At 35.6% G+C, this 27940-nt stretch overlaps 2 protein-coding genes across 6 annotated transcripts; both read right to left on the reverse strand.

The window, feature by feature from the left end:
• Positions 1-10995: 10995 nt before the first annotated feature.
• Positions 10996-15654, reverse strand: LOC110411254 (Reticulon family protein). Its single transcript, XM_021421321.2, has 9 exons — positions 13948-15654; positions 13771-13836; positions 13572-13674; positions 13371-13445; positions 13136-13280; positions 12952-13021; positions 12589-12654; positions 11544-11666; positions 10996-11454 (listed from the first exon to the last, which is right to left on the reverse strand). The coding sequence occupies exons 1-9, from the start codon at positions 15254-15256 to the stop codon at positions 11279-11281; spliced, it is 2133 nt and encodes a 710-aa protein (XP_021276996.1). The 5' UTR covers positions 15257-15654; the 3' UTR covers positions 10996-11278.
• A 2527-nt stretch (positions 15655-18181) lies between these two features.
• LOC110410598 (formin-like protein 13) lies at positions 18182-27940 on the reverse strand. 5 transcript variants are annotated; one of them, XR_016350900.1, is made up of 19 exons: positions 27711-27940; positions 27519-27608; positions 26417-27117; positions 25707-25928; positions 23990-25620; positions 23748-23871; positions 23254-23325; positions 22215-22313; positions 21991-22032; positions 21086-21166; positions 20947-20997; positions 20770-20851; positions 20103-20197; positions 19846-19917; positions 19646-19762; positions 19489-19557; positions 19333-19399; positions 18694-19094; positions 18182-18552 (listed from the first exon to the last, which is right to left on the reverse strand). XR_016350900.1 is itself a non-coding variant. In XM_021420368.1 (18 exons), exons 2-18 carry the CDS (start codon positions 27589-27591, stop codon positions 18916-18918), a joined length of 3777 nt encoding a protein of 1258 aa, XP_021276043.1. In that variant the 5' UTR covers positions 27592-27608; positions 27711-27940; the 3' UTR covers positions 18182-18915. The 5 variants fall into 5 exon arrangements, 1 of the variants encoding a protein (XP_021276043.1); XM_021420368.1 differs by having other exon boundaries at positions 18182-19094; XR_016350901.1 differs by lacking the exons at positions 18182-18552; positions 18694-19094; positions 19333-19399 and having other exon boundaries at positions 19527-19557; positions 19646-19776.

A 27940-nucleotide genomic window follows, 5' to 3' on the forward strand; every position in this document is an offset into this window, starting at 1 on the left:
TGATAACTGCATTTAAAAGTCCATGGCTATCACTAAGAAGCACCAAATATTTGGACTGCTGATAACCAGAGGGACAGGTGGACCTGGTCCTCAGCAGTCATCGCCGTCTTTTTTCAACCTTTGACAGCTCCACAACCAGCAAAAGAAAATGTAATTGGTGGTAATTAAATATACTTCTTTAATTTCTTCAAAATTCTCTCATTTTTTCCCTTATAAGAAAACATCCATATTTGTCGTCAGCTAATACTATTATTTTATTAGTTAATCAAGACACACCGAAGCTTAATCACGTTTTGCAGCATCCAATCATCGAATTCCAATAACATCTCAGTCATTGGAAGCACAAAAGGAGGAGGAGGAGGAGGAGGAGGAGGAGAAAAAACAAAGTTTCCTGGGGGAAACTGCTGGAGAATTGCACATGGACGGCTGAGCTACTGCACACTAACTGTGCTGCAGCCATTGGCCCAGGCGAAGGTTGGATAATGAAGTTCATGGCACAATATCAGTCAAACGCAGCAGCTTGCTTTGCTTCTAACTCCTTTTTGGCTGCCGCGCCCACCACAGGCCACCAGACAAATTTGCTTACCTATTTGTCAGTAATTAGTCTTTCATTTTTCGTTACTTGAAGTCTTCCGCGTCAGAAATCTCATGTATTATTATCATAAAATTCATCATAATACGATTATAAAAGTCCAATCTTGATTGGACTGTGTTAGCTATAAATCTCAAAATTAATTAAAATATTTTAATTTATACTTGATGTTATGAATTACTTGATATTGAGATCATACTAATCCTAATTGATTATGTATAATTAATATTTGGGAAATGTTAACATGTGTTTATAGGTATGGATTAAGATAATATTTAATTTTTTGTTTGTCTTATAATTATCTAAAACCAAAAATTTAAAAAGGGTTGTGCTTCCGGCTAATCAACCAACAAACAAAAGGAGCATTAGAAAATAAGAAGACAAGGGAATAAAAGGGGAAGGAGAGAAACGTATGCCGACCGGTGGTTTCTGGTTCAGGCTTGGATTCAAGGGTCGATGATAGTGTCGGGTCCCATGTTGCCATATGGTTACACTTGGTTTGTCTGTCTTTATTATTAAGGAGTAGACCCCACCGCTCGCGCCCCTCGTAGGCTCGGGCATCTGGGGTCAAGGCACCCTAGCCAGCATAATTATCTGAGAGTTATAGATTTTGATGGCACACTTCCATCACCAACACTGATATATACGATATACCATCAAATGAATGCTGCTTTGAATCTGAATCGTCCAATTTAACATTGTTTGATCAAAGGTTTTTAACGATTCATTTTTGTGTATCTATTATGGGGATGGTATCATCCCCCAAGGAAAAAACAAATATAGAAATTTTCATAACCTTAAAAGGGGAGGAGGAGTGGCCCAAAAAAGGGGTGGAGGAGGATTAGGAACAAGGAAGATAATGATCTTACAGAGACAAAGTGTAGTCTTATCTAATACTAGTTTTCTTGATATTGACATGAACAAAGTACTATCATTAGCTATTAAGAATGGATTACTCCATGTTCATTAAGGTAGATCGATCAATAAATCGAATTATGTAAAAATAATGTATGATGATATTCTATTATATCATCTTTGCAAGAAGAAAAATAAAAAAAATTATTAAGTAAAACCCCCAAAAAAATACCGAACAAAAAGTCAAAAAGTGTTTTTACCATCGAACAGACTTAGTCTCGAATGCTTAATTTTCTTTTTAAATGATAAAGGTTAATGACTGCGGCATGAATCTTAATCCTCGACTAGCCGACTAAGATAAAGTGATAAACTCTAGAGGAAAAAGACTAGGTCAAAGGAAGTGGATAAACATCAACATATTTTTATTTGTTATTGTTTTGTTTATTTAAGTCCAAGCCCAATCTAATTTATTTCATCTTTATCTTAGGTTGTACATTGAATTGAGTCGGCTAAACCATGCATAAATGTCCTCATTTATCTCATGTCTCAATTTGAAGTTGTACCCTTCTTACCAATTATAGCACAGTTTTTCACAAAGGGTTCATTCTATTTTTAATTTTTTAAGAAAAAAAAAACCTAAGCAACTGTATAGGTATATAGATAAGCTTTGAATAAAGCACCTTCATCCATTTTTTCGAAAAAAAAAAGTCTGATTCTACACAATAACTTGTGATTATTTTTTTTCAGATAGTATGTTGTGAATAAATTTTATTCTATAAATAGTTTTGGTGTTAAGTAAAATTATCAAAATATCACCAATTTATTCACGAGATGTTAACGAAAAGAGATGTAACTAGAGTTTATTTTGCAAATATAATAACAGTAAAAGTCCAAACATTTGTCGAGTCATAAATCAATGTGCAGGAAAAAAAAAAAAAGATGATGTGAGATTGCACATCCAATAATTGTCACATGGGCGCCCAAAAGGTAAACCACAGAATGAATAGGAAGATAGGGAAATCTGAAATATTGGTTTGATGCAAAGGAAGTAGCCGATAACATTGTGTGTCCAACAGTGTCCATCCACAGGTTCACTAAACTCTGCGACAAACTATAGGCTTCTTTGTCTGTTTTCTTATCTTTGGGATTGAGAATCTGAGACCTCTCTTCTCCAGGCTCTACCACCTTCTCTGCATGCTTCAGATTCATTCATGTCTCGTACGATGCACTTTTGTTTTTTCTTTGGCACCTCTATTTAATGACCTGATAAAAAAAAAACTGGGTGCAAATTGGTGAAGTAACTCAATCAATTCAAGTCCCATTGCATTTATTTTTATTTCTTTTTAGGTATAAGAAGAGTATTATGACTCAGAATTTAAACTTTTTACTCTGATTTCACCCAAGGATGAAAACCCAATGAATAGTAATGTCCTTTTCTCTAAGTACTGGCACTGTAACCTCACAGACAAATTATTTTGCAGAAGGACCCTATGAGGAATCTTTATAAAAATAATAATAATGAAAGAAAAGGTTTCATGTTAGTGACAGGATTTGTATGATTTTGTGAATTTTGATTGGAGCACATGAATGAACGAAGGATCTGGGTCCAAGAGATAAGCTTAACAATTTGTAAAGAATATCAATCCAGTTGTTTTGGCAGCCTGGTATATTTCTCGCTGTTTCCTTTTGGGTTTTGGCTGCTTGTTTTCGGCACAGTTTTTCGTTCCCCTCTCTCTACTTTCTCTTTCTGATAACATAATTCAAAGAGAAAATGAAAGGAACATTAATCATTATTATAGTTATAACTTATAGAATATATAGCAGAAATATCAGTATATAGGGTAGATGTGGCCTTGTGACTTTTGAGTTTCGTCAATGGACATTTCAGAAAACCTCCATAAAATTCATTATAGTATCCTTCCTATTATACATATTTAATTTCTTTCATTTTCAAGTTAATTTTAAGATTTTAATATGGCAGAACACATATTATAGTCAGGCAGGCACCAAATCTTGAGGGCTCCCCATGGACAGGGGAATTCCAAAAGAGAAAAGACAAAAAAAAATAACAACTAAATTGTGCAAAATTATGTGTATGTGCATGCATGCCAAGGCTAATTGCAGTTATACAGCAAAATATGGGTTTTAGACACAAGATTTTGTGGACAGATGCAAATGAACATCTCTCCAATATTCCCAGCACTCTCAGCCAGCTAGGCAGCAATGGGGAATTTCTTTTGCTTCTGAGCTAGACTTTATATGTTACCATGTGACAAGATCTTTAATGCTTATTTGCCATCCCAAATAGTATCTTGACTCTTGCAAGTGTTCTAAGTTTAGGTATAAACAATTTAATACAATTATGTATTGTTACCTATATAAATTAACGAACAAAATCAGCCCTTAATACTTTATTTTGATGATAAATTCAAGGCTCTAAAAATCTCATTATACATTAATTTTATTTAATTTACGTTGATTTGTTATTTTTGTTTATATTAAACGTGATATGTTAAATTTTTAAAATGAATATTTAATTTATAAATAGTTAATAATAGACGAAGTGACCCTTATTATACTGCTATGTTTACAATACTCTCAACTATCAATTACATATTATTATATATGGCATACACTTTAAAAATAAATAAATGTTATCTGCATTTATAACATGAAAACTAGGTATTGATAATCAAGCAGACTAGATGGATGGGGCCAAGTTATATACATACTAGGGGAATTAATTATGACCTGGAATGGACCTCAAAAAGGAGCTTCCGACTCCTATACTCCAAAAAGAAAAAGAAAACAAAAATTGTGGCTTTAATTTGTTTTTTAGGGTTAATCACTGTGTGGATAAATGGGACCATGCCATTATGAACAATTAATAAGTATATATAAATGTTGATACATTTGCAGAGGACTTTGGCCCCCTACCCGAAATTCTACGGTTGAAATTTCCCTTTAATAAATACAAAACTTAATTCCCGGCTCTCCTTCATTGCTACATCGTTTTATGGAGAATTGTCTCGATTCTTCTTTTTATTAGATATGTGAAACTTCATTTTCACAGAAACATTTTCAATATTTAATGTACTAAACTTCACCAATAAAATAGAAATTGCATTCATTTATTGTCTAAAACGAGTTAGAGATGTATGCACTCACTTTATCATCAACAATTTTCTTTTTAATAATTGATTAAGCGTTATGTTTATTTGCCAATTAAGGTGAGTCAGAGATACATGCAAGCATGTGCTTTTATTATTATGTCAAATATATCTCAAAGTTTGGTTTCACTGCTTCGACATTTTTCTGTTTCAATAATTGATTAAACGTTATGCTCATTGGTCGATCAAAGTGAATCAGAGATATACGCACACATCCTTTTGTCATTACGTTAAATAAATTTCAAAGTTCGGTTTCAGTGCTTCGACGTTCTTCTCTTTCAATAATTGATTAAACGTTGTACTCATTTGTCAATCAAAGTGAATCAGAAATATACACGCACATACTTTTGTCATTATGGTGAATATATTTCGACATTGTTCTTTTTCAATAATTGATTAAATGTTATGTTCATTTGTCAATCAAAATAAATCGGAGATATACATACATATTTCTATCATTACCTTGAATATATCCCAAAGTTCAGTTTTAATGCTCTTTCGACATTCTTCTTTTTCAATAATTAATTAAATGTTATGTTTATTTGTCAATCAAAGTCCCAAAGTTCGATTTCACTCCTTCAACACTCTCGTTTCTCAATAATTAATTATATACGTATATACAAGAAAGCAATTAACAAATAAATTAAAAGTCAGTCCCTTTAGATTTTTGTAAGTTAGCGTATAATTTAAGATGTGCATAGTGGGCTTAGACATTATGTTAGTATAAAATTAAGAAAAATGCCTTCATCGAAGCTTTCTTTGTTTCTTTGTGCTTTTGCATGCGTAACCTAGTGAACTTCTCTCATGGCGTATGATTGTCCACCTTTGCAACGACCGATTGGTCTTTAACGCAAGGTAAGTACAATGACATAACAAAAGAAAATAGCAGAAACTTCAAGATAAAATGATTTGATTTCTTTAATTATTTAAATGTTTTAACATCTAGTTTTGACTCAACGACAAAAGTTTAAAGAATTGGGACGCATAAGGATGTGACATGCACATTTGGACGTTGTGTAATATACCATGAATTTGAAAACTACAACACGAAGATTTTATACTATAAATCTTGAAATTCTCTTGACGATAATTTAATAAATTAACGTATGATATTTCATTTATTTGGAAAAAAATATTTATATATATATATATGATCGGATTCAGCTCCTTTTTTTTTTATTTTTTTAGTTTACTCGAGAGCTCGATGTTAAATTTTTCTTTAGTATCATAGTCTGCTTACCTATTATTTCATGCTTGTTTGTGGTGTCACCTTGTAAGTTAAGCATTTGGCTTTAAGCCAAAATTGTCAAAATGCATAAAAAAATAGCATCGAAAACTTAGGTTAAAGCAATTATTTTAACCTAATTTGGATGGGCCACATAGGGGCAACTAGCAAGGCAAGTTGATAGTAGTTTGAGATACTTAGCCAAATAGTATAATACTAAATTGATAAAAAAAAAAAGGAGTATTGATAAGGTAAGGAAATGAGAACCACACAATGGTGATTTCCAAAGGATCAAAGAGACAAAAAAATGAACCATTCAATTGATATCAAACGTCACCCTCTTTGGCATTTTGTAGTTTACATCTAATATTCATTTCTTAAAATAAAAAAAATATGTTATGTAAATTCTAGTTAATGGAAGACCTAGAAGTTGGTAAATATCTCTATCATTGATTTTATGTAGGGCAAAAATGGTTTTATTCATTTACTAAGGAGAGCTATAGAAAGACTAACAAAGGGGGAAAGAAATAAGGAAGGAAAGAAAGACAGGTTTATCTAATTAGTTCTAGTTCTAAGAGAATTTTTGCTAACCTATCTTTTGCAGATTAATCCCTTCAGTTTGGAAAAGGGTATCGCATTTTTTCTCTACTATCACTCATCATATACTCATTGGTATTTTCATTGAGTCTTGTGTCTTTTTCAAAAATTATTTTTAACCAAGAGAATTAATTTTGGACAAAATTACCTTTAATGAAATCTACCTATATGTTTAGATTTGCATTTTAAATCGACTCATATTCTTCGAGCTTTACTTGCCAGATCATTCATCTCTAAAGTATTTTTTGTCAAAAAGAAAAATCATTCAACATTTTGAGTATTTTGGAGTGGTTTTTGATACACGAAGAAAAATCTTTAAGCGTTTTGAGTATTTTTAAATATTTTGGAATACTTTTTGATATATGAAGAAAAACTTTAGAGTATTTTGAGCATTCTTCGCCAAGTAGGCATATTCGTTAATTATGTTGTTAAATGGAATATGGTGTATTGTTTGAAGTTCTAGATTTTGTTAAATAAATTCAATAGTTTTGTTGGTTTTTAGGCATTACGTAATCGATTTTTGGGTATTGCATAACTAGTTTTTAGGTATTGCATGACTGATTTTTAATTATTACATGATTAGTTGATTTAACATTGCGTGACTGGTTAGTAGGCATTACGTCATTGGTTAGTAAGGCATTGCATGACTAGTTAGTAAGGTATTATGTAACTAGCTTTTAGGCATTGCCTAAAAATCAACCACACAATGCCTAAAAACTATTCACGTAATGCCTAAAACCAGTCACGTAATTCCTAAATACCAGAGATACAATAATTAAGTTACATAATACTTAAAACTCAGTTTCACAATAGCTAAAAATCAGTGACATAATGCTTAAAAACTAGTAATGTAATACCAAATAATTAATTGATTTGCATACTAGCAGTTAGGTTTAAGTTATCAAAGTTATACAATGTTCTAATTTACAGATACGTCTAATTAATTTCAACCCTTCAATTTTAAAATTTTAAGAATAAACCAATAAACCTAAAAACTTAAAATACATATCTTGATGTCATCTTTGCTCTTTGAGATTGCAAGAAAGAGTTGGATCGCGAGATAGATAGTCCATGGCAAGAGAGAGAAATAGAGATTTAATTTTGAAATTTTTATTTGGATGACGGAATGGAAAAAACTGAAACCATTTTAATTTATCTGAAATTGTTTAAAAGGTATTGTTGTCAAGTAATGTCAAAAATTGGTTAAAAATAGTCAAAACTATAATAAATGATATTTTTGAATTAAGTTTATGAAGAAGGTTTTTTTTTCTTATAATTGGGAGAGTAGGGATTCGAACTCTACTTTTTAGATAATAGATAATACACTAATCAATGAATCAAATGTTCGAGTGAAAGTTTATGAGGAAGATTATTTTTTACAATTTTCTCAAATTTTAAAGATCTCTACTTGTTTTATATGAGATTAAAGTATTCTAATATTTTTTCCAAAACGTTTCTCATCACATTTTTTTTCACCCAATCCAACGTCAACCTTCTTGTTTTCAGCACGCTACCTACCTCTCTTTTATAAGTGCTTGGTGTGGATCGGTTTACATTGAATCCGTTCTAATATTATTTTGTTACAGAATTATTACCTTTTCAAAATATTAACCTATTAAAGTGTGTAATGCGCTCATTTATAAATTTCACAAAATTTTTTTATTTATTCGACATGAAATTAAAACATTTTATGTACTTCTTTTAAAACCTGTGGCGGACACTAACACTTAAAAGATTCTGATTTTTGATCACGAAGACAGTGACTTGTCTAAAAAGAGGAGAGCTCTCATTGGTGACCTCTCAGCTCCATCACATGGAACGTTTCATTATTCGGCAGGTTGATGTGTATTATCCTAATTGTAATTTGAACTTTTGAGATAATAGTAGTTTCTAACGGCACTTATGATTATTGTTGGAGTGACGTGTTAAAGTACTTTGTTTTCAATGGAATGGGTCTTTTCACTTGTGATTTTAGGGTCGAAGGACAGAAAGAAAACCCTACATGCCCTGGAAATTATGTGATTCAGTGATCCAAGACCTTGACTGTCTAATAACACATACTTGCACAGGCTACAGAGTTCTTGCTCAATAATTGAATTGAGCCTTTTTCGAGCAAATTGATTAGTAGGCCAATCTAGTCATAACTGTTAGTATCTTGAACAGCAGGAACTGGTCAACCAAGAAATTATAGCATAACCCAAACTTGATACAGCTGATGGAATCAAACAAAAGTTGAACAAAAGAAAACTACCCAAGTTAGCTAGAAAAGTTCTTACTATCACCAAGAAAACCAACGGCAGGCCAACTAGGAAAAGGAGTGGAAAACGATAGGTTAGAGTCCATGGGCACATGGCGGAAGCTTATTTGACGTATTAAGTAACAGTGGTTTCAAACAAACAAGTCCTGAATTTGTTGTATTGGTTTTTCTGATGATTCATTTGCCATATATTTCTAGGTGAACTTGGATTCTAATGAGTTTCTCATCAGAATATGCACTAGAAAAGGATCGTACCTTTCGTTTGTGATTCCACTTCATAAATATGCAAATCAGTCGCACTTGTATTTCATTCGGAATCTCTTACAGGTTTGGTGTTGCTCAATCTTCGAAACAGATTCTTTCAATAATTCTATTTCTGAGGCTAAAATTGAAGGAGTGCCCAGATTACCAGGTCTCCAGGAAACTGGGACTATCGCGCTTGATTACAAGGTGACAATGTGAGTGGGAAAAATTGATAGCAATGAAAGGTGCTTGGAGAAAATTTTCCAACAAACGGCTGGGATTATGAGGAAAATGTCACGTTTCCAGAGAGACGGTGACTTAACCAACATTCTAACTGATAAACATCTTAGCTTCTTGGAAAGATAAGCTATCAATTGGCTGCTTGAATCCAACTCTTTTAACTAAGATTACTGCTCAATAATGCAGCTACCCAAGGATGATAATAACATCTACTTACCAACTCAAAGCTTAAATATTGCATTTCTGATCGGTCTTAATAACTTAATAAGCATGATTAACTGGGGTGATTGGGCTCTCTGGAAGCCTCTAAACATCGTCATCGCTTCCAATCTGCATGCCACGTGTTGGAACAAAAGATTTTGGCAAATCATAAACAGTGATTATGTCTGTACTGATTGTCCAGACAAAGAGTTCAAGGGCCATGGGTTTTGAGCTTTGACTCCTTAAAACATCTGAAGGGAAGATGGAAATGCATAGTGAGTGTCAATTTCAGGTGTTGGAATGCTGTTGAACAGTTCGAAAGTGGTATTCATTTCTGGATGAAGTTTCATGAAGAGGAATCAAACCCATTTTTAGGTTTGACAGGAAAGCAGAACAATTTTGGAAACTCAATCAGTGCAGGCAGACAAGCTGTGATGCGCCTGGTTGGCACTTTGGCAGCTGGCTTATGTCAACTTCAACCTGATAGAAACCATAGCTAACCCAAAATTTCTTCAAGGGTTTTCAAGTACTGTCCTCTTAAAAAAGATTCTATTGTTATTGCATAATTGAATCTACTGTATTTTCTATTACCGATCTGGTTAACAGAAGGAACTGAAATGTTTAGAAAAGAAAATTGTGATTCAGTCACTGACTGGGATTGCGTCAGGGAAGGAGAGAACCATGTTAATTTTCAGTTCATTTAATTAATCTTTGTTAAAGCATTGCTTCTTGTATTTTTTATACCAGAGCAGGATAAGTTCCATAATCAACTTCTTTTGCTAAAGGGTCTCAGATTCAATGGAATTGCTACCAAAGTGGAATAACGATAAAACAAACAGCTGGCAACAATGGCACGAGATCCACCATATCACTTAGTTATGAGTCAATTTGCTCCTTAGGCCAAAAAAATGGAAAAGAATATTGATATGAGTCCATATCACTGCCAAATCTTATGATCTATTTATTGAAATTTGTGTTGAGACAAATTTTGCATCAATTTTATTTTTGAATAATACAACAATTTTATTTTTGAATGGCCCAAGTTTTTTGGATACTCAATGAACAAACTAGCAGCCACTGCTAGGCCTGGTGGCAACCAGGAAAATAAGCTTGGGCTCAAACCCAACCCAAGGACCATTACCTCCACTCCTCCAGGCCCTCAAGGAAGCATTTGAGAAACTAGCTTATGTTAAAATAGTCAAAGTTTGATCTTCCATGCATAAGTCATCGATGTGTTTAAAGTTAAAATTATGGATGAAAACCCAATTGAGCTCACTTCTTATATAAGCAAAAGAACAGAAAGAAAAAAACAAAACAAAAATGAAGATTGGGTTTGTCCAATTTGACTAAATCCATTAGGCAGTAAGGCCAAAAAGTGATAAATCAAAGAATGGGGAAAATCCAATGAAATGACATAAAATTTTTTAAATAAGATCAAAGTCTAGAGCTTAGACTGGATAAGTAAAACAAGAATAATCATTAAACAGAAAAGAGAGGCATAGAAAAGTTAAAGAATAATTAAGCATATGCTTATTCATTAAAAAATTTGATATATTTTTCTATAAGGTTATGATGAGGAAGAGGATTCATTATACCAACATTGCATATTATAGAGTAAAATCCAAAGTTAGTAAACTTTCCATTTATCTTTTCCATTGTAATCAACATCAAAATATCAATTGTTTATTGGCATGCTGGCCTATTGGACCTGTTAGCTTCTAAAATGAAGTCACATAAACCAAACATGCATATTTACAACCCCCAAAAATAAAGATAAAAACAAATTATACTATATAAAGAACTATATATTAAAAAAATATATGAAGGAATAAAACAAAACAGCAATCTGGAACATGTAATGCAACACCTAATGTAGGCATATGGGCCAAAGCTCACTCTTAGGATCCTCTCTTTACTTTATTTGTTTCTACCCTAGAGGGTCCAGGCCCGTGTCTTTGTGTTCCTGTCGGTCCTTGGAATGTTTCTCTACTCCCGGGCCCAGCTTCGTCCTCCACCCAATCATCTGTCACCATTTTTTGCTGATAGTATCGGAGAGCCACAAAGAGCATGAATGCTACACAGGGAAGAAAGGGTTAGGAAGGAAAAAACCCATCGAATTGAACCAGTTTTGGTAGGAAGGTAGCTCTGGAATTTGGTTCTTACCAGCCCAAATGCGAGCAACAATGGAAGATAGGTTCCAAACCAGGGTGAAGATGGCCACCGCCACGGCTTTTTTATGCGTGCATGAGTCCCATGCATCACGAAAGCGTCGTATCCAAAATTTTCCTTCGTATTTACAAAGATTTAAAATATTTTAGATTATTTCAAGATGATTTTCTTTTTTATTTAAGAAATTTAAAAAGCGATTCATATGTAACGGATTACACATCTATAAGGAATAAACCATTTACCATCTAATAAATATAATTTTTAAATTAAAAATATGAATAATGATAAATCATATAAAAAATTATTTAAACTTTTTACTAATATGTAAGACATCAGAATGGAAGTAAGCAGAAATCAAGGTGATCCATGACACGCACGCTTATCATTTAGCAACCGAATCAACCTGTTTTTAGCTGCTTATTCCTATAATATTAAGCACATTTAACCACCCCCACCAACCCAATTCGAGGCAGAGAATGACAGGGCAACAAATACTTCATTATGCCGGCTACCCACCATGATGAGTCCTATTACATACAATAATAACTATGTTCATTATTTGATACATCTAACTTTCATTCCCCCCCCACTCTTGATGGTGAAGTTATTGCAGTCATATCCGATTCCATTATTAGAACATCTAGGTCCTAGTATAGAAACATTCATGCCTCAATTTTCCAAGCCTAAAACTTGCTTATGAGAAGGGAGGTGATAAAGGGAATGGGCCGAATAAGAATCCAATAATGGAGATAACGATGTAATGATGGAGACTGACTTTTAAGGCCTAGGAGCATAAAAAGCGTAGGACCCATGAAATCTACCCGTCAGGGAGACATCATCAGACCAACAAAAGAGCCGTTAAATTAATCAGACGTTCACTACAAGCTCTTGGATATAAAGGGTCAGATGTGGGGGCAGTGCCATTGATGTGAGTTTGTAACGGTATGGGAGTAGAACTTCAGAGTATTATTATTGTAATAATGAATAGGAATGAACAACAGAGACAACTGTAACTTATTGAGGGAGAGGGGGGATTTACCGTACGCAGTTAATTGGTGGGAATAAGAAGAGCAGACTTTTGGTACAGTGAAAACGCCAAAAAAGCCTGATGCAGTGAAAGCACAACCAAGCGGTCAGTTAACAGGTGAAAGAATTTAACAGTCGTGTAGAGAGAACCAAAAGGCAAAATTACTTCAGCATGGTAAAAGCTATAGGAAGATAAGACTCATAGCATTGAAAAGCCAAGAGCATTCAATGAGGTAAAGGAGGGGACAAACCCCATCGCAAAAATAATGACAGAATTGTTCTTTTGAAAACAAGTTTGCCCATTTTATAAAGAAAAGGTGCTTGTTTTGTTTTAAGTTATGATTAAAAGTTATGATTTCAACCAAACAAAACTTACCCAGTTTAGCCATCTTCCAGATAGTTATGGAGCTGCCGCACCTGGCCAAAACAAATAGCAGCACTGCCAGCTGCCATTGTCCCAATTGATTAACTTCTTTTTGCCATCTTCCTCCTCCTCAATGTTAAAAATGAATATGGAAAACAAAAAAAAAAAGCAAAGGGTTGGAATATGGAAATGTTACCTTCATTGTAGTGGCAGGATCACCAGAAAAAAGTGCCCTGAGCTTTAGGAGGAACTCATTCAAGTAAGGAAGAACCAATTTAAGTAACCAAACGGCTTCTTCTTCTCCAAGCACACAGCTTGATTCATCTATATCCACAACTCCCCTGCATTGTTATTAGAAAGGAAATAGAAGGGTTAAGAAAAGATTTGGCTTTAAACTCAGTTCATGTGATAATTGACGGCATCTGATTTACCTGCAGATGATTGATCTGTAAAGGAAAATGGCAGCAAGGTAACTAAGCCCCAGATACGAAATTACAGAAATACAGCTGTAGAAGCATTGATCAGACAGAGTTTTAGTAATGGACTCTGTTTTAAAAAAGAGGAGGTTAAAATGAAAAAGACAGATAAAATTCCAAAATTGAGACTTGTGTTTCATTGACAAGTTTAGACACCTGATGTTCAGGTCCTGGGTGTAAGAGGATGAGATGATGATAAATGTTCCCATCCCAAAGACCAATGCCGATTTCGATACATCTCTCCACATGACTAAATCAACTGAAAGATCGATAAAATATAGAAAAGAAAAAGAATTAAACAAGTTGCAAATATGAAATTTACTGATCTTTCCTTGGAAGTGAAATCTTTTCCCACCTAAATTCTGCAATTTGTTCTGAGTGTGTGGGAAACTCTGACAATGGTAATCATCTGAGGCTGAAACTGAAGGAAACCAACAAGGTCAGTAACATTCATAACCAAAAAGAAAAAGGAAGAGAAAAGAAAACAGCAATCTTAATGTCAATAAAGATTCAAATAGAAACACAGACTTACAAGGAGTAGATTTTGTGGTTTTTGTAGGAGTTGTGTAAACTGAAGTAGAACGCTTTACAACTGGGGGAGGCAGCTTATTCACAGTTGAAGAAAGTGGTGCAGTTCTGTTATGGAATTGGCTAAGTTTCTTCACTTCATTGACAACTTTGCTAGGCTTATCTTCTTGTAGCTTCTTCACTTCATTAACAGCTTTCTTAGGCTTTTCTTCATGAACAACTTTGTTAGGCTCGTCTTCAGGTATTTTCTCTTCTTCATTAACAGCTTTGTTAGGCTTCTCCTCTGGTACATTCATTTCCTTAATGTCAAAACTTTTCGTTTCATTCCCAACATCAATTTCCTCCTCCGCCTCCTCCTCTTCCTCTTCTTCATAAAATTCTTCATCATCTTCACCATCATCATCATCATCGTCAACTAATCCTTCAGGAGATGATTTGACCGTGTTTCCATTGCTTGTACTGCTTGAAATTACCTTTTCTTGGCACACGCCAAACTCTTTACAGTTTTCTTCAGATCCATTCTTCTCTGTATCAACTGGGTTCTTCTCATTTTCTTCAATGGAAACATTATTCCCCTGTTTTTCATCATCCAAAACCAAAACTTTATTCTCCTCCGATTTCGAGCTCTTCAATTGAAGTGAATCCGCTTCATTTCCGTTTCCATTACCAGACTGATCAGAGGCCTTAACTGAATCTGATTTTGGCTTCCTTAATTGAACTGAATTCGCCTCTATCCTCTCACTAGATTCAACAACCTCTTTTCTCAGCTCACCAGACCTTTTAGCGACTTCAGATCTTGGCTTCTTCATTGGAATTGAGCTTCTCGGAATCCCATCAACAGACTTACTAAGCTCCCTAATTCCTTCAGATCTTCCTTTCTTGACCTGAACTGGAGTCTTCTTTATTCCATAAACAGACAAGCTCAAGTCTTTGCAATGTTCATCGGAGGATCTTCCTTTAGCTACCCGAATTGGGCTCTTCTTAATCCCATCAACAGACACACTCAACTCCTTGCACTGTTCCCCAGCTTTGCCTTTGGCAATCTGAATTGGGTTCTTCTCAAACCCTTCAAAGCTTTCACTTTTCCAAGTCTTTCTCTTGCCACTAACAGCCACACCGCCGACAGTTTGGCCTTTCTTCAAACTCAATCTTTTATTACCACTATCACCATTTTCTTCAACATTGCTGTTTTCTTCCCCATTGAAAACCTTAATTCCACCTTTGACTTCATCACTCTTCATCCTAGTTTCCCACACTGACCCTGCAACAACACTGCTCTTAGCTCCTTCTATTCTCCTACTACCCAAATCCATCTCTTTCCACCTATTTATCTTACCCTCCTTTTACCCTTCCTTTGCGGTAATTGAGTACTACTGGGGCATGGATGTTAATTATTGGATAAGAGGCTTTAAGTTGAAGAAATGGAGGTTGTTGAGATGGAACATTACCTTCCCCTTTGCAAAGCAATTGAGGGAGAGAGAGAGAGAGAATGAGAGAGAGTGAGTTGCAAGGGACAGAGGATTGGGTTCCTTGCTTTTTTCCTTTTGCTCTTGTTTCTTTCTTTTTATTTAATGTCGGCCCTGGCTACTCATGAGAGAAGCCTGAGATACAGACGTGGTGGGGTTAAATGATTTGGGGCTGTTGTTAAGGATCTCTCTTTTTCTTTTGTTTCAACCTTTTTTTTTCCCCTCTGCTTAATTGTTCTCTCTTTTTCAGTATCAAAGGGATATCTCAGACTTGGAGATCACTGTATTCTATGCAACCAAGAGTTGTTCTGCAATGAAAGAGGGGTGCCTGCCTTCAGTTAATTTTCTTTGAATCTGATTCTGAGGCAAAAAAACAAAAAAACAGGTGGTTTGGAAAAAACTGCTAGGTAATCCTTGGCGTGGAACTCCAAACCAAGCCAAAAAATATGTGGCTTTTGTGTTTAGAGGTGATGGCAGCAGTAGCTTTGTTGCCTCATAATTTTTGTGCTCAATCCTTATTATGCTCTAATTTTGGGTGTATGAAGAACAAAAATCCTACACCAAGAAAAAGATAAAGTGAAAACAAATATGTCCCTGTAAGCAAGCAAGAAAATCCCATGGTTCGTTTGGTGAATATTTGTCATTGTCAGTGTCAGGGTGAGGGTCCTTGAGACTCATGTTTTTGGGTTTGGTTTGAACAGTCATTCACAAGGATTAGGTGGACTGCTGGTGACAATTTCCAAAGAAATGCTTGACTGGTTGATAAAGTGGGAACACACACATTTCTCCTCGTTATCCAAAAATTAGTCCCAAGTTGAATTGGCTCCAAAGAGAATTAATTGCCCACCATTATCAGATGTAGAGCATTGACTTTCCAGAGCTCTTGATCTTAATCAGTTATCTTGAAGATGTAGGTGAACTTGTTGCTATTACTACTTTTATTGCAACGTTGACAAGAACAGGAAAGGTTGAAGGAACCCCTTAAACCCCATTGTCAGGAAACCATCAAAGCTCAAAGTGGCCATTCAATCCAAACTGAGATCAGATGCTGAAACCTCCTTGCATCATGATCAATTGAAATATGGGATATTTTGTCACACAAGAAGGCTTTATGGCAACGGGAGGAATGTCTGGGGTTAAGGCTGACCGGTGGAATCCAATTAGTGAACATGAAAAAAAGGCTTTGTTTATTGCAAGGTTGGGACCCCACCCTCTCTTTTCTTTGCTTTCTCACAAGCATGCGAGGCCATATCATGCCAAGAGCTGCCCTTCTTCATGTGTGGACAAACTGAAATTTGTACTCTTTTTCCTCACCGACACCAATTTACCCAATCCAATCATTCTTGGGTATTGATCATTTGTTTGCAATATGTAGAAGATCACTATTTCTTTTCCCTTATCAAAAGATTTATTCTCAGGACTTTGTACTACAACCTGAACTTGCTATAAATTGATGCCCTTTGAACAATTTTACAGCATAATCAAAGCAGCAAGCAAAAACCCACCACCTAGGAGGAGAAGTAGGTGCAATGAGAGCAGGTAATGTTCACTGTACCTTTTCCCTACAACTTTCTGCCCACTTGCTTTGTACTGCAATGTTTGAAAGGGCGAGTGGATGCAAAGCAGGACTGACAAGACTATGATTAATCATCATTAAGGGCACCTAATTAAGCACCTAAGCACAGCTGAAAATGCATTAATTGTTAACTTTCACCAAATATAATGTACAAAATCCAAATAATAATACCAAGTCAAAGCTTCATTTGATACGTTAGAAATGAAAGTCAGTGAGATCCAAACTTATAAAATTTATAGCAAAGAAAGAGAAATATGGAGTCAATTTCTTGGCATTTGCATTGTGGATTGGCATGTCTAGGGACAATAATTTAAGCAGCTGCGCAGTGATAATAAGAGTAAATTAGAGCTAGGGATGCTTTGATGTGCCCTCACATTTTTGTTCTGTTGAAGACACGTGACTCGCACTTCTATAAGAACTATTAACACTCTAAGCAAGAATCATTCGGGATATTTTGACTTATATCGATGTGGACGTGATTGTCAATATTTAAAAATTTTATTAAATTGATGATATTTGAATTTGAATTATTATAATTGTTCGAAACAAATCTTAACAACTCTCATTTAAAATTTAAAATAATTTTATGACGATTGAAATTTTATTTTAATTATATTAATTTTAATACCACATGTTACGTGTACTTATATTAAAAAATATTCTAAATTAGCTCTCACTTAACTCCGAGACAAATTTAAGATTTAGGGTACCAAGGCAGTGGCGGATTCGAATCAACTGAGCCACATACTTTTTTTTTATTTTAATGTTTATGGATTGATGGAAATCGGGGACAGTTGACCCACAATTGTCAATTCTCAGTATTTACTTGGTATTATAAGAACCCTTGGTGATTGCCACCCATTTGCATGGAAAAAGGACACAAATTTCATCAAATCTCTCCTTCAGAAAATTTTCATCAAGCTTCTGATATTGGGATTGCCACAATTATAGGGAAGGCATTGTAAATTGTGTGGGTGGAAGTGCAAGTCCATAAATTAGATAAATATATTTCAATTAGTACTACCTTTAAGAAAAAATAAATATATAAAAAATAAAAAAATATTTAAACATATGAACATATCATCATATTATATAAACATTTATTATAATAAATCAATACATCACATTAATATTATATGACACCTACAAATGAAAAAGGAAGGTAAAACTTCTTCAATGTGTTAAATGTAGGGATGTCAACCACTTTTGGTCAAGCTCCAGGGTGCATAGCACATGGAAAATTAAACCTGGTGCATTACTTTGCTACCTCAGATATGATCCTTTTAAGTTCACAAACTCTGTAAAAATCAAAAGCTGAAGCTTGAGATCTTTCATGGTGGAAAGGATGCCCATCAATAGATGTGGCAGATATACAGTCCCACAATTATTTATTGTTGAGAAACAAAGCGCACATTGGCAAAGCAAAACTTGGCAAATCCGGGAATGAAAACAAAATTTTTGATGGGGGGAAAATGAGATTCACAATCCCCAAAAAAATGTTTCTTGAAAACTACTTACAAGTTCTGTGAAGATAATTTACAAGTTGCTTACAGAAGTAACCCAGTATCTGTGCTCCAAACAAAAATGATAAGACCCCATCAGTAAGTTATATTGTGCAGCAAGGGAAGAAATGAAGAGGCACAGGCATTAAGCTAAACTAGGCAAAATGACTGAAAATGAACTGGGATTGGTGGTTGGTAGTGCTTGCCTCTCAGGAACATCGAGTTAGCAGCGAAATGCATCACTTTCGTATTTGCATTTCACATTTTGATTGTACCAGTCAACCATATGTTCTCCTCTCAACAACAAAGCCGCCACCTTATGTTTTCTGCCAATGCAAACAGTTGTTCGAATGCCTCTGGCCCTTTTGGAGTATATATAAATTTTCTGCTCCTGAGAAGGGAAAGCAGTTTAGGTTGATCTCTCTGAATCATTTGACATTGCTGCTGGCAATAGAAGTTTGCGATAAGTTTTCTGATTCCTTCTGTGAAGCATTCATCTTCAACTTCTCACTTTCCGCTGACTTTTTCATTTCCTGCTCAAGCTGCTTGCAGTTCTCTTCATGAGCTTTATTGAACATCCTCACAAAATTGAGTAGAGTTGAAATAACTGCAGCAAACAGCAGTAGTTCAGAAGAAGAATATAGAGGGAAAAAAACTATAACTGTCAACAAACAAACAGAGATATGAAAGCATTACAGACTCAAAGCAGACTAAGCTTGCCCTTTTCATTTTTTTCCAATTTCATTCTCTCTTTTTTGTACTAGATTAAGTCAAAGGTTTTACTTTTTGCATAATCAGCTGTCAAATGAGAGTAGAAGCACAAACTGATCACAACTATCAAATACCTTGTTCAAAGGGACAGCGAGCTGGATCCTCTCCAAAATAAAGAATCAATGCATCCACATTTCTACCCTGTCAATATAGACCTCAGATAATAAATGGTTTAATACGATCAACATTTGTAGGAATGCTACTCTTCACAGCAAGAGCTAGAGACATACCACCCCTGAGTATAGTGAAGCCAGGGATCTTACTTCAGCTTCGGCAAAGCAAAGGAACTCCTTTAAAGTCTGGACAACAGAAGAAAACATCAAGAAAGAAAAGAAGATTATGTGTTTACATCAATTTCAAACATGTCAGATTATATTCTTAAATTACCTTACGAAAATTTTCTGACACAGGCCCATCATTTTCGGAACTGGACAGTTCCTGCACAACTTTCTCCAATCCTTTGCTTATGGCTTGCATTTCCTCTGCTAGATATTTCAGTTGTATCTATAGGAACCACACTTCAACCAAGATGCTAGCTTAAACTTCAATCTTCTTAAAATTATTTTCACTAAGAGCAAGTAACATACCTTTGATGCAGGTTCTAAACTGGAAACATCTTTTGAAAAGTCTAGTAGATCTGGAAGCTTATCAGCAAGGACCTACAGTTTATTTTTCAGAATTATTATGCCCAACTAATTACATTGAACTTTTTATGGAAAGGTACCAGATTCAAGAAAATAAGTTAGGAGAAAAGAAATGAGTACAGGTTCATATATATTTAAATTAATAAATAAAGGTTGTGATTAAGGTCACAAGAAATCCAATGATCAGTCACAACTTGTACCTTGCAAAGGTAATGCATGAGAGTCATCTTGTTGTTCCGTGCACGTGTCTCTGTTAGTTTAAGAAGACTGTCCAACCTAAATCCAACAGCAGAACCTAAAAAATTTGGGCATTGAATAAAAGATGCAAAATTTTTTGACATCATTAAAGAAAAATTAGAAACACAGGAGTTGGGACCACTGTCAAAAAAAAAAAGGAAAATAAATCTAATATATAAATAAAGAATTCGACGCTAACTGTAATACGTTTTAATTCACAATGAAAGAGCTGACTGTGACTTAATACTCAAAGACATCTTAAGCTACACCAAGATTAAAGGTCAGGTAACCAAGCCAAAGACATGAAAGACTTGATAATGCAATGAGAAGTGGAGTGACAAATATGGGGGAAAAAAAGGGATAGATGGTTTAAAGAATTTTCCCAGTAGAAAGGTAGGAAACAATATTTTAGGGGTGTTCACCCAAAAGCTGAGCACTAGCACATATAAGCAAATGTATTTAGCACTAAAGTTCCTGATGCACATTGGAGCCTCAGCCACTCCCATTTACAAGGATACATAATTGATCTAAATTTCAGAGTCAATTTTGATGCCTCCTAATGTTGATGATACTTATGTATGATAGTGTATTAGCATAGTTCCAATACCAGACAAATTGTAATTAACTCACCCCTTGCAGTTCCCTGATTCAGAGCATTTCCTAATGAAAGAATTGTCTGCATGATTCTCTTCAATTTGACAGAATTTCTTATCTGATAAAAGAAGTTTTGACATTAATGTGATGTCAATCTTAAATATCTAAAGCAGTTCCACAAAGAAGAATGCAAGCAAAAAATTTGTAACTTACCTCCTCTGCTGCAGAGTTCACAACATTAAGGCTACGTCTGAGGTCAGAAACCTAAAAAACAATTCAAGGCCAGATAAGTAAAAAGGAAAAGCCAAGAACATTTGGGAACTTGGAACTTGGATACAGATTTTGATCAAACCTGGGAGCCAAACTGTATCTTAAAAGAGAAAACCCTGAGCTTGGATTCTACTCTAGGAACTTTCATTAACTCCAAGAAGAACTGTCTCAGAGGTCCAAGAAACATATTGATCCATTAATGATGCTAAAAGAAGATATATTTGGTAAAAATTTCGTTCTCTATAATGAGCTGCTATAGAAGCGGAATCCAGGTGGCTAATATCTCAACATAATAATTCACAACAAAATTCATCAAAACTTCCAATCTTTCCAACATCATTGCACAGAGTGATTCAAAAAACAAAAAATTGAAACTTGGAATGTCTAGAGATGTAGTAAGGGCCCAACACCTTTCCTCACTTCTTCTCCCCTCTTAAACTAACAAAAGGTACCAGAGAGCATACAGACAATACATGATGCACTACTGAAAAAACCAGAGGGTTAATCACCACTTATTTCACATCTCATGTAGCAAAGAATAACATCCTAGTCAAGCAGATGGAAATAGGTTCATCAAAGCAACTAAATTAACAAGTTCCATTCTCAATTTTACACAAATACCAACCTAATAAAAGAAAACCAACTTCACTCAAAGACAAGAGATAGAAGAAGACTTGACATGTTTCTCTTCCTTTACCATCCAAAGTTTCATAACGTTCATAAGTAGCTAATTTAAAATTTATTAGTTTGAATTAATGCTGCATGTGAAAATATCAGCCAACAATATGAAATAGAGAAACATAGGATAGTAAACTGATTTATTCAAGTGAATGCCAGATTGGATAGTTCAAATATCCCTTTTCAGTTGATGACGAATTATGATATCCAACAGAAAGTATTCTACCTAAGAACAACTCATAATTTTGAGAAGAGACTCAGCAGACAACAAATAAACAACTTATAAGGAAGTAGCAAAAAAATCCTAACCTGTTCACACTTCCCTAACTTCTCCTTCTCTCCAGTATAGCCCTGAACAAAGGCATTATGAATACAATTATAACTCATGGAGCAGATAATACTAGAACCTTGGATATAAGATGTGTTGATTACATCAAAGGCATAAATATTATTAGAGGAGAGCACTAAGTCTACCGTTATTATGATCAAGGATTTAACACAAATATTAACCCAATAACAATGATTCATTTCACCTTTAGCAATTCCATCTCCTCTTTGGTAGGACAAAATTTTATGAGGTTATCAACCTGGTCAACATCCAATGCTGAATCCTCCAAGGCAAGCACCGAACTCTACAAAAGTTTCACTAAGTGGCATAAGGTTATCAAGCAAGAGATACCACCCCTCTGGTATGAAAGATTAACAGATTGTTCATCATATTCACATATTACAACTTCTTCCCTTTTAAGCAAACCATATTTCAATAGAGATGCATTCATGCATGCAATTTGATATTTGTGCTTATTGAGTGAAAATCCATACTATTATGGACTTACCAAAATCTGAGACCTGCATTTGATAGCACAAACATAGTCAAGGATGCATTTCTAAATGAACAAATTATTTATGATTCCATCATGAAAACCTAAAGGTCTGTACCTTTTACATAGTGAATGTAGTATTTACCTCCTGTATACTGAGGAATCGAGAAAAATACATATATATTTTTAGATCAGATGAATTTTATTCATAAAATTTGCAGGTTTTATAAATAACAACTTGTGCAGCAGTACTCTATGCCTTTAGTTGTTAGAGAGCTTTTTTTTGTCCAAGTAAAATTTTGAAACTTCAATAGACTGGGATTTAGCTTGCACATTTTATAACTCTTTATATGAACAATAGCTACAGATGCAAACCGAGTTTTTATTAATAAAAAAGTTTGTGCAGCTCCTACATCAATATTAATAGCAGCTCTGCAAGCTTTTCTCCTTAAAGCTGCATATAAGCTATGCTTTTCACCTCCACCAAAACTTGATACCATTTTCACACAATTTGAAATCATAGGCAGTCTGGAGGACTGAGTTGTTACACATATATGTACATCTGTTAAGCGAAAAGAGGCAAGTAAGCAAAGATGGATAAGAAGCAAAACCATAAAAGGATAAAATGCAGTCCAATGTTAGCATGTGAGTTTGCAAGTTGATTTGAGGAAATTAGCCAAATGTAACGTTTCATGACAACTATTTAGAGAAGTAAATAATTACAAGCTGTGAACAATACTGTTCAACCTACCATTAAGTCAGCCAAGGGCACCTTCACTTTTGAAAGCATGATTTCACAATTATATGCTCTTCTGTGATCAATCTGCAAGAAGGAAAGATACTGAACAAAAGCATACTAAAGATATAATAATAAGGTTCATGATATGGTTATCATCACCAAGCAGCCCACGATATAAAGTCTTGGTTCATGTGTGAGTATGTATCAGACTGAAAGCTTGCATTTCTTATGCGAATCAAACTAAAAGAATAGAACTATCCTGGTTCATTTTCAGGATCCAAGTTTCCCATCTAGAGCAGTTTTACAATGTTTCATATTTTCTTTGGAATAAGGCAGATAAGCAATGACAAGCAGATGGATGGAAACTGCACTTAGTATTTAATAATTATGGCAATCAGCCAAAGCTTAGATTGTACAGTATTTAGAATTAAACTACAGATGGTAACATCGATGAAACAAGCAATTGAATAAACAATTGTATCACTTAAATACCAAAAATGCATTACCAGTTGCACTTTATCAGATTTTGGCCCACGTGCAGTCTGCGAACTTGATTTTCCACCACGATCTGTATTCGGAGCAGCTGCTGAGAAAAGATTCTCAAGCTCTGACATGTCAATCTCTGGAGCCCTAGAAAGAGGGTTAATAAATCCAATGAATTAAAAAGAAACAAGTAAAAGACCATAGCCTTAAAGGATATTTAAAAAGGAAAAAAAGAATCCAAACTTAGCAGCAGAGCAGCACATACTTAGATGCTTCACCCAATTTTTGTGCTTCAGCCCATAGGCTACCCTGCACAGCCCTAGATAACTTCAACCAATGCAATGGCTTTAGTTTCTTGGTCTGATGACTCTTTGAACTAATAGTACGTGACAAAAGTCTGTTCTTTGAATTTGTCGAAGGACTAAAAGGTGGTGGTGCAGGAGCTGAAGATCCTTGACCTACAGCTTGAGGTTCTGGAGAAACACCATTTGTCTTTTTAGGAAAGAGAGCAGGAGGTGGTGGGGCAGCAGGAACTTGAGAAGAACTTGATGACAAGGCAGGGGCAGGTGGCGGTGGTGGTGGGGGTGCTGATGATGAAGCTGCAGGACTTGCTGCTTGCCTGGAAAGAAGAGGAGGTGGTGGAGGTGGTGGAGGTGGAGGAGGTGCAGATCTAGAAGCTAAATTTTCCTTCAAAGGTGGCATTGGAGGAGGAGGTGGTGGTGGAGGAGCTGCAGGGGACCCAGCTCTAACAGTTGCTGGAGGAGGAGGTGGCAGTGGAACTGCAAGAGGTCCATCTCTAACAGCTGCAATTTCATTCAAGGGAGATGCAGGAGGAGGTGTAGGTGCTGCTGGAATTCTAGGACTAAGAGCTAAATTTTCCTCCAAAGGTGGAGATGCTTCCAGATGTACGCCACTGACAGTTTGATTCTCTTTCGAAGGTGGTGTTGGAGGAGGTGGAGGGGCTGCAGGAGGGCTCGCTCTAATAGCTGGGTCCTCCTTGCGAGGTGGTGTTAAAGGAGGTGGCACAGTTGAAGCTATTGCAAGGGCTGGAGAGGTGGAAGAAGGGGAAGCCTTTGAAGTGGCTGCTGCAAATGGAGTCTTGCCTACAAGAGCATCTTTGGCTAATGCAGACTTGCCTTCTTGTAAGTAAGTTCCAATTTCTATAGCAGGTGAAGACTTTGGCGGTTCTGATGCTGAAGAAAGAGGAGGTGGTGGGGGATGAGGAAGAGCTGCTTTTGTTGCACTAGAAGTAGAGGGAGGTTGAACTGGGGCAGATAAAGGTGTTTGTGGAGAAACTGAAATGCTTTTAGTTTCAACAGCTTTCGGTTTATGTGACACAACTGGAGAATCATTTACTGCATCTGCAGATGCTGCAGTTAGATGACTGACCTGACTAACAGATGACACAGAATCATGCAGAAGTGGCCCTGCAGTAGACTGGTTATTTTGTTGGTGCATGACACCAGACTGACTGAATGGTTCAATGCGAGAGTCTTGGGGCTTAGCCTCCTTACTTGTATCAGAATCAAGAGATGACATTTGTGAGAATGCAGATAGAATCTTCATACCGATAGATGCAGGACTTCTTGGGCTACGTGGTGATACTGTGAACTTTGTTTCATCCTGAAGTGTTTTAGAACTTAGTCTCCGCAGCCGAGGGCTGAGATCCACACTGCTATTCCTATCACTGTCAGACTTTTCTTGGACAATATTTGATGCACCTATATGTTGGAGCATGTTAAATGCAACATCTGCCCTAGGATCTGACCAGTCAACATGACTAAAGATTTCATGAACTTTGGCGAATGCTTCCATAGGAAGACCTTCTTTCTCTTCAAAGGAAGGAAAATCCATGGAAATAATGGAAGAAGCAGCATCCATTTCTGAGAAAAGAATCTTCATCCACAGGGTAACGTTTTATTAGAAAAAGCAAATAAAAAAGAACCACGAAATTGCAAACAAAATGTATGAAAAATATATACCTCAGCTCTAAATTCTTTTGGAAACAGCTCCTTAGCATCCCACAATATATCAATCTCATCACGATTAAGCATCAAAATGTTTGCCCTTATAAAAGCAGTGTTAAACACAACCCTGAATATCATCGCCTCTTTTTCCATGTCATCATTCAAGTTGATACACTCAACCACAACATCACCTTGAATATGGCAATTTATGTCAATTTTAACTAACGCACACTCTTTCTGCAGTCAAATAGTAAGAGGTTAGACAATCACATGCTCTAGAGTAATCAAACAGTAGGCACATATAAAAGAAGATGTGACAATAAGAGTAAGCAAATGCCCAAGCAATACTGGGGTTATGTGTCTATACATACACTGAGGGGATTAGTGTTACAAAAACTATTGACTTTTTCATAATACAACATATGTATTAGAGCATAACTTCCCAAGTTTGAGTTTCAAGAACAGGGTTGAATGTAGCAGATGTAACCTAATTAACAACTGAAGCACCTAAGGAAAAAGGGCCATACATCCATTTACTAGTCTTCCACACTAGTCCCAAGATTGTCAAATATTACTAACATTGTGGAAAATTAGATGTGTGACAAGCTTTTAAATCCTCAAAAGATATGAGGAATGTCAACCGTTTTCCCTTTAATAACAAAAAGGGAGGAGGTGGGGAATGAGAATGAAAACTGATTGAGAAGACAAGAAAAATCTGATATTACCTGCTTATAATGCCGTACAAATTTGCCTCTTTTGGGAGTTGAGTACAAAACTTTTGGAGTTTTATCAGCAACAAGAAGAGGATCCTGTCCATATATTCGAAATATTGGACGGCAGCCTCCTTCTCCATCAAAATTAGGAATGTATCTAAGAATGACGCAATCCAAGGTGAGAGCTCGATCCAAAGGCGGCCATTCTGAGGCCACATTCCTCCTCGAGACATACTGTAGATACCTCAACTGTGAAGGAATTGGATTCAGAGGTGACAGCAACTGCAAAAGCTCACGGGGAGCTTGCCTGTATATCATGTCCAACGTCTTCTGCTCTCCACTGTACTGCTTCCTATATAACAGCAATGCAGCCAGCATGAAAGCCAAGACCGGCCAACCACCTCGTTCACAATGCATTAGAAGCAAATTTTGCTGACCAAGTGAGAGCCAACTTTCACATGATCTCAAAAAATGGTGGAACACCTCCATTGCAAGTAACGGGCACCCTTCATATTGACGAGGGTAATCCATTATCGTCATATCATACTCGGATAAGAATTCAGTCATCTGGCTTTGCGTTTCTCCTTCCCGGAAATTGAAGACCAAGAATGAAGCATCGGGGAAGTGATCATGAAGATGACTAACAATTCCCGTTATGTAGACTTTGTAGTTTTCTTCTTCCCAAGCATCAGTAGTAAAGCAGCAATCAAAAACTATATGCCACCACAGCACACACAAATTGTCAGACATGAAAGATACACAAGCTACGTTTTCAATTTTCAAGTGATAAAATTGCCCAATAAGACTAAATTCTAATGTTTCCTTTTTTATTCTTTTTCTCTTTTCCTCTTCTCCTAAACACTGAGACAGAGAATTCAAACTTTGCATTTCTTTCCCAAATTTCCTAAGCAACCAAACAGAACCTATATTCTGAAAAACAGCAATCTTTTCAAAAATCATATTTAATCACCCAAATATCAATCATTTCATGAGTGACCAATTTTTTCATATTTCAAAAAAGTTAAGAGAACTGAATTCCACTAAAAACATTGACCTTTTAATAATCCCAATGAAAAGACACAAATTTGAACACAGACAAGAAGACCAAACGCACCGTAGACACGTTCACAGATCTCCAGAAGGCCATCAGGTGGCTTCCTGTAAAAGAGTTTACGAAACAAGGCCATGTCTTTGCTCCAGAATCCTTAAAAAAAACATTAACTCAATCAGACTCCAAAACAGTTAAGCAACAAAACAATAAACATTCAAAACAAAAAAGAACAAAACAAAAGAAGAAAGAACAGACCTTGTCCTTGAAAGAAGGGAGTTTGTTGAATGTTGAATAATGAAAATTCTATTTGTTTTATCCGATGGAATGTGACAGTTATTCGAATTAAATTGAAGCGCTTTAGGCTTGCGGTTGAAGGAAATGATTTGGTGGGTGTATTTTCTTTTTGTAGTAGTTTTTGTTTGATACTGAAAACCAAAAAGATTTCACAGCAACGATTTGATTTGATAGAATAGAGAGAGAGAGAG

The sequence above is a fragment of the Theobroma umbraticum genome, unplaced genomic scaffold (genome assembly GCF_002168275.2).
Source record: "Theobroma umbraticum cultivar Fairchild unplaced genomic scaffold, ASM216827v3 scaffold_56.0, whole genome shotgun sequence".
Lineage (NCBI taxonomy): Eukaryota > Viridiplantae > Streptophyta > Magnoliopsida > Malvales > Malvaceae > Theobroma > Theobroma umbraticum.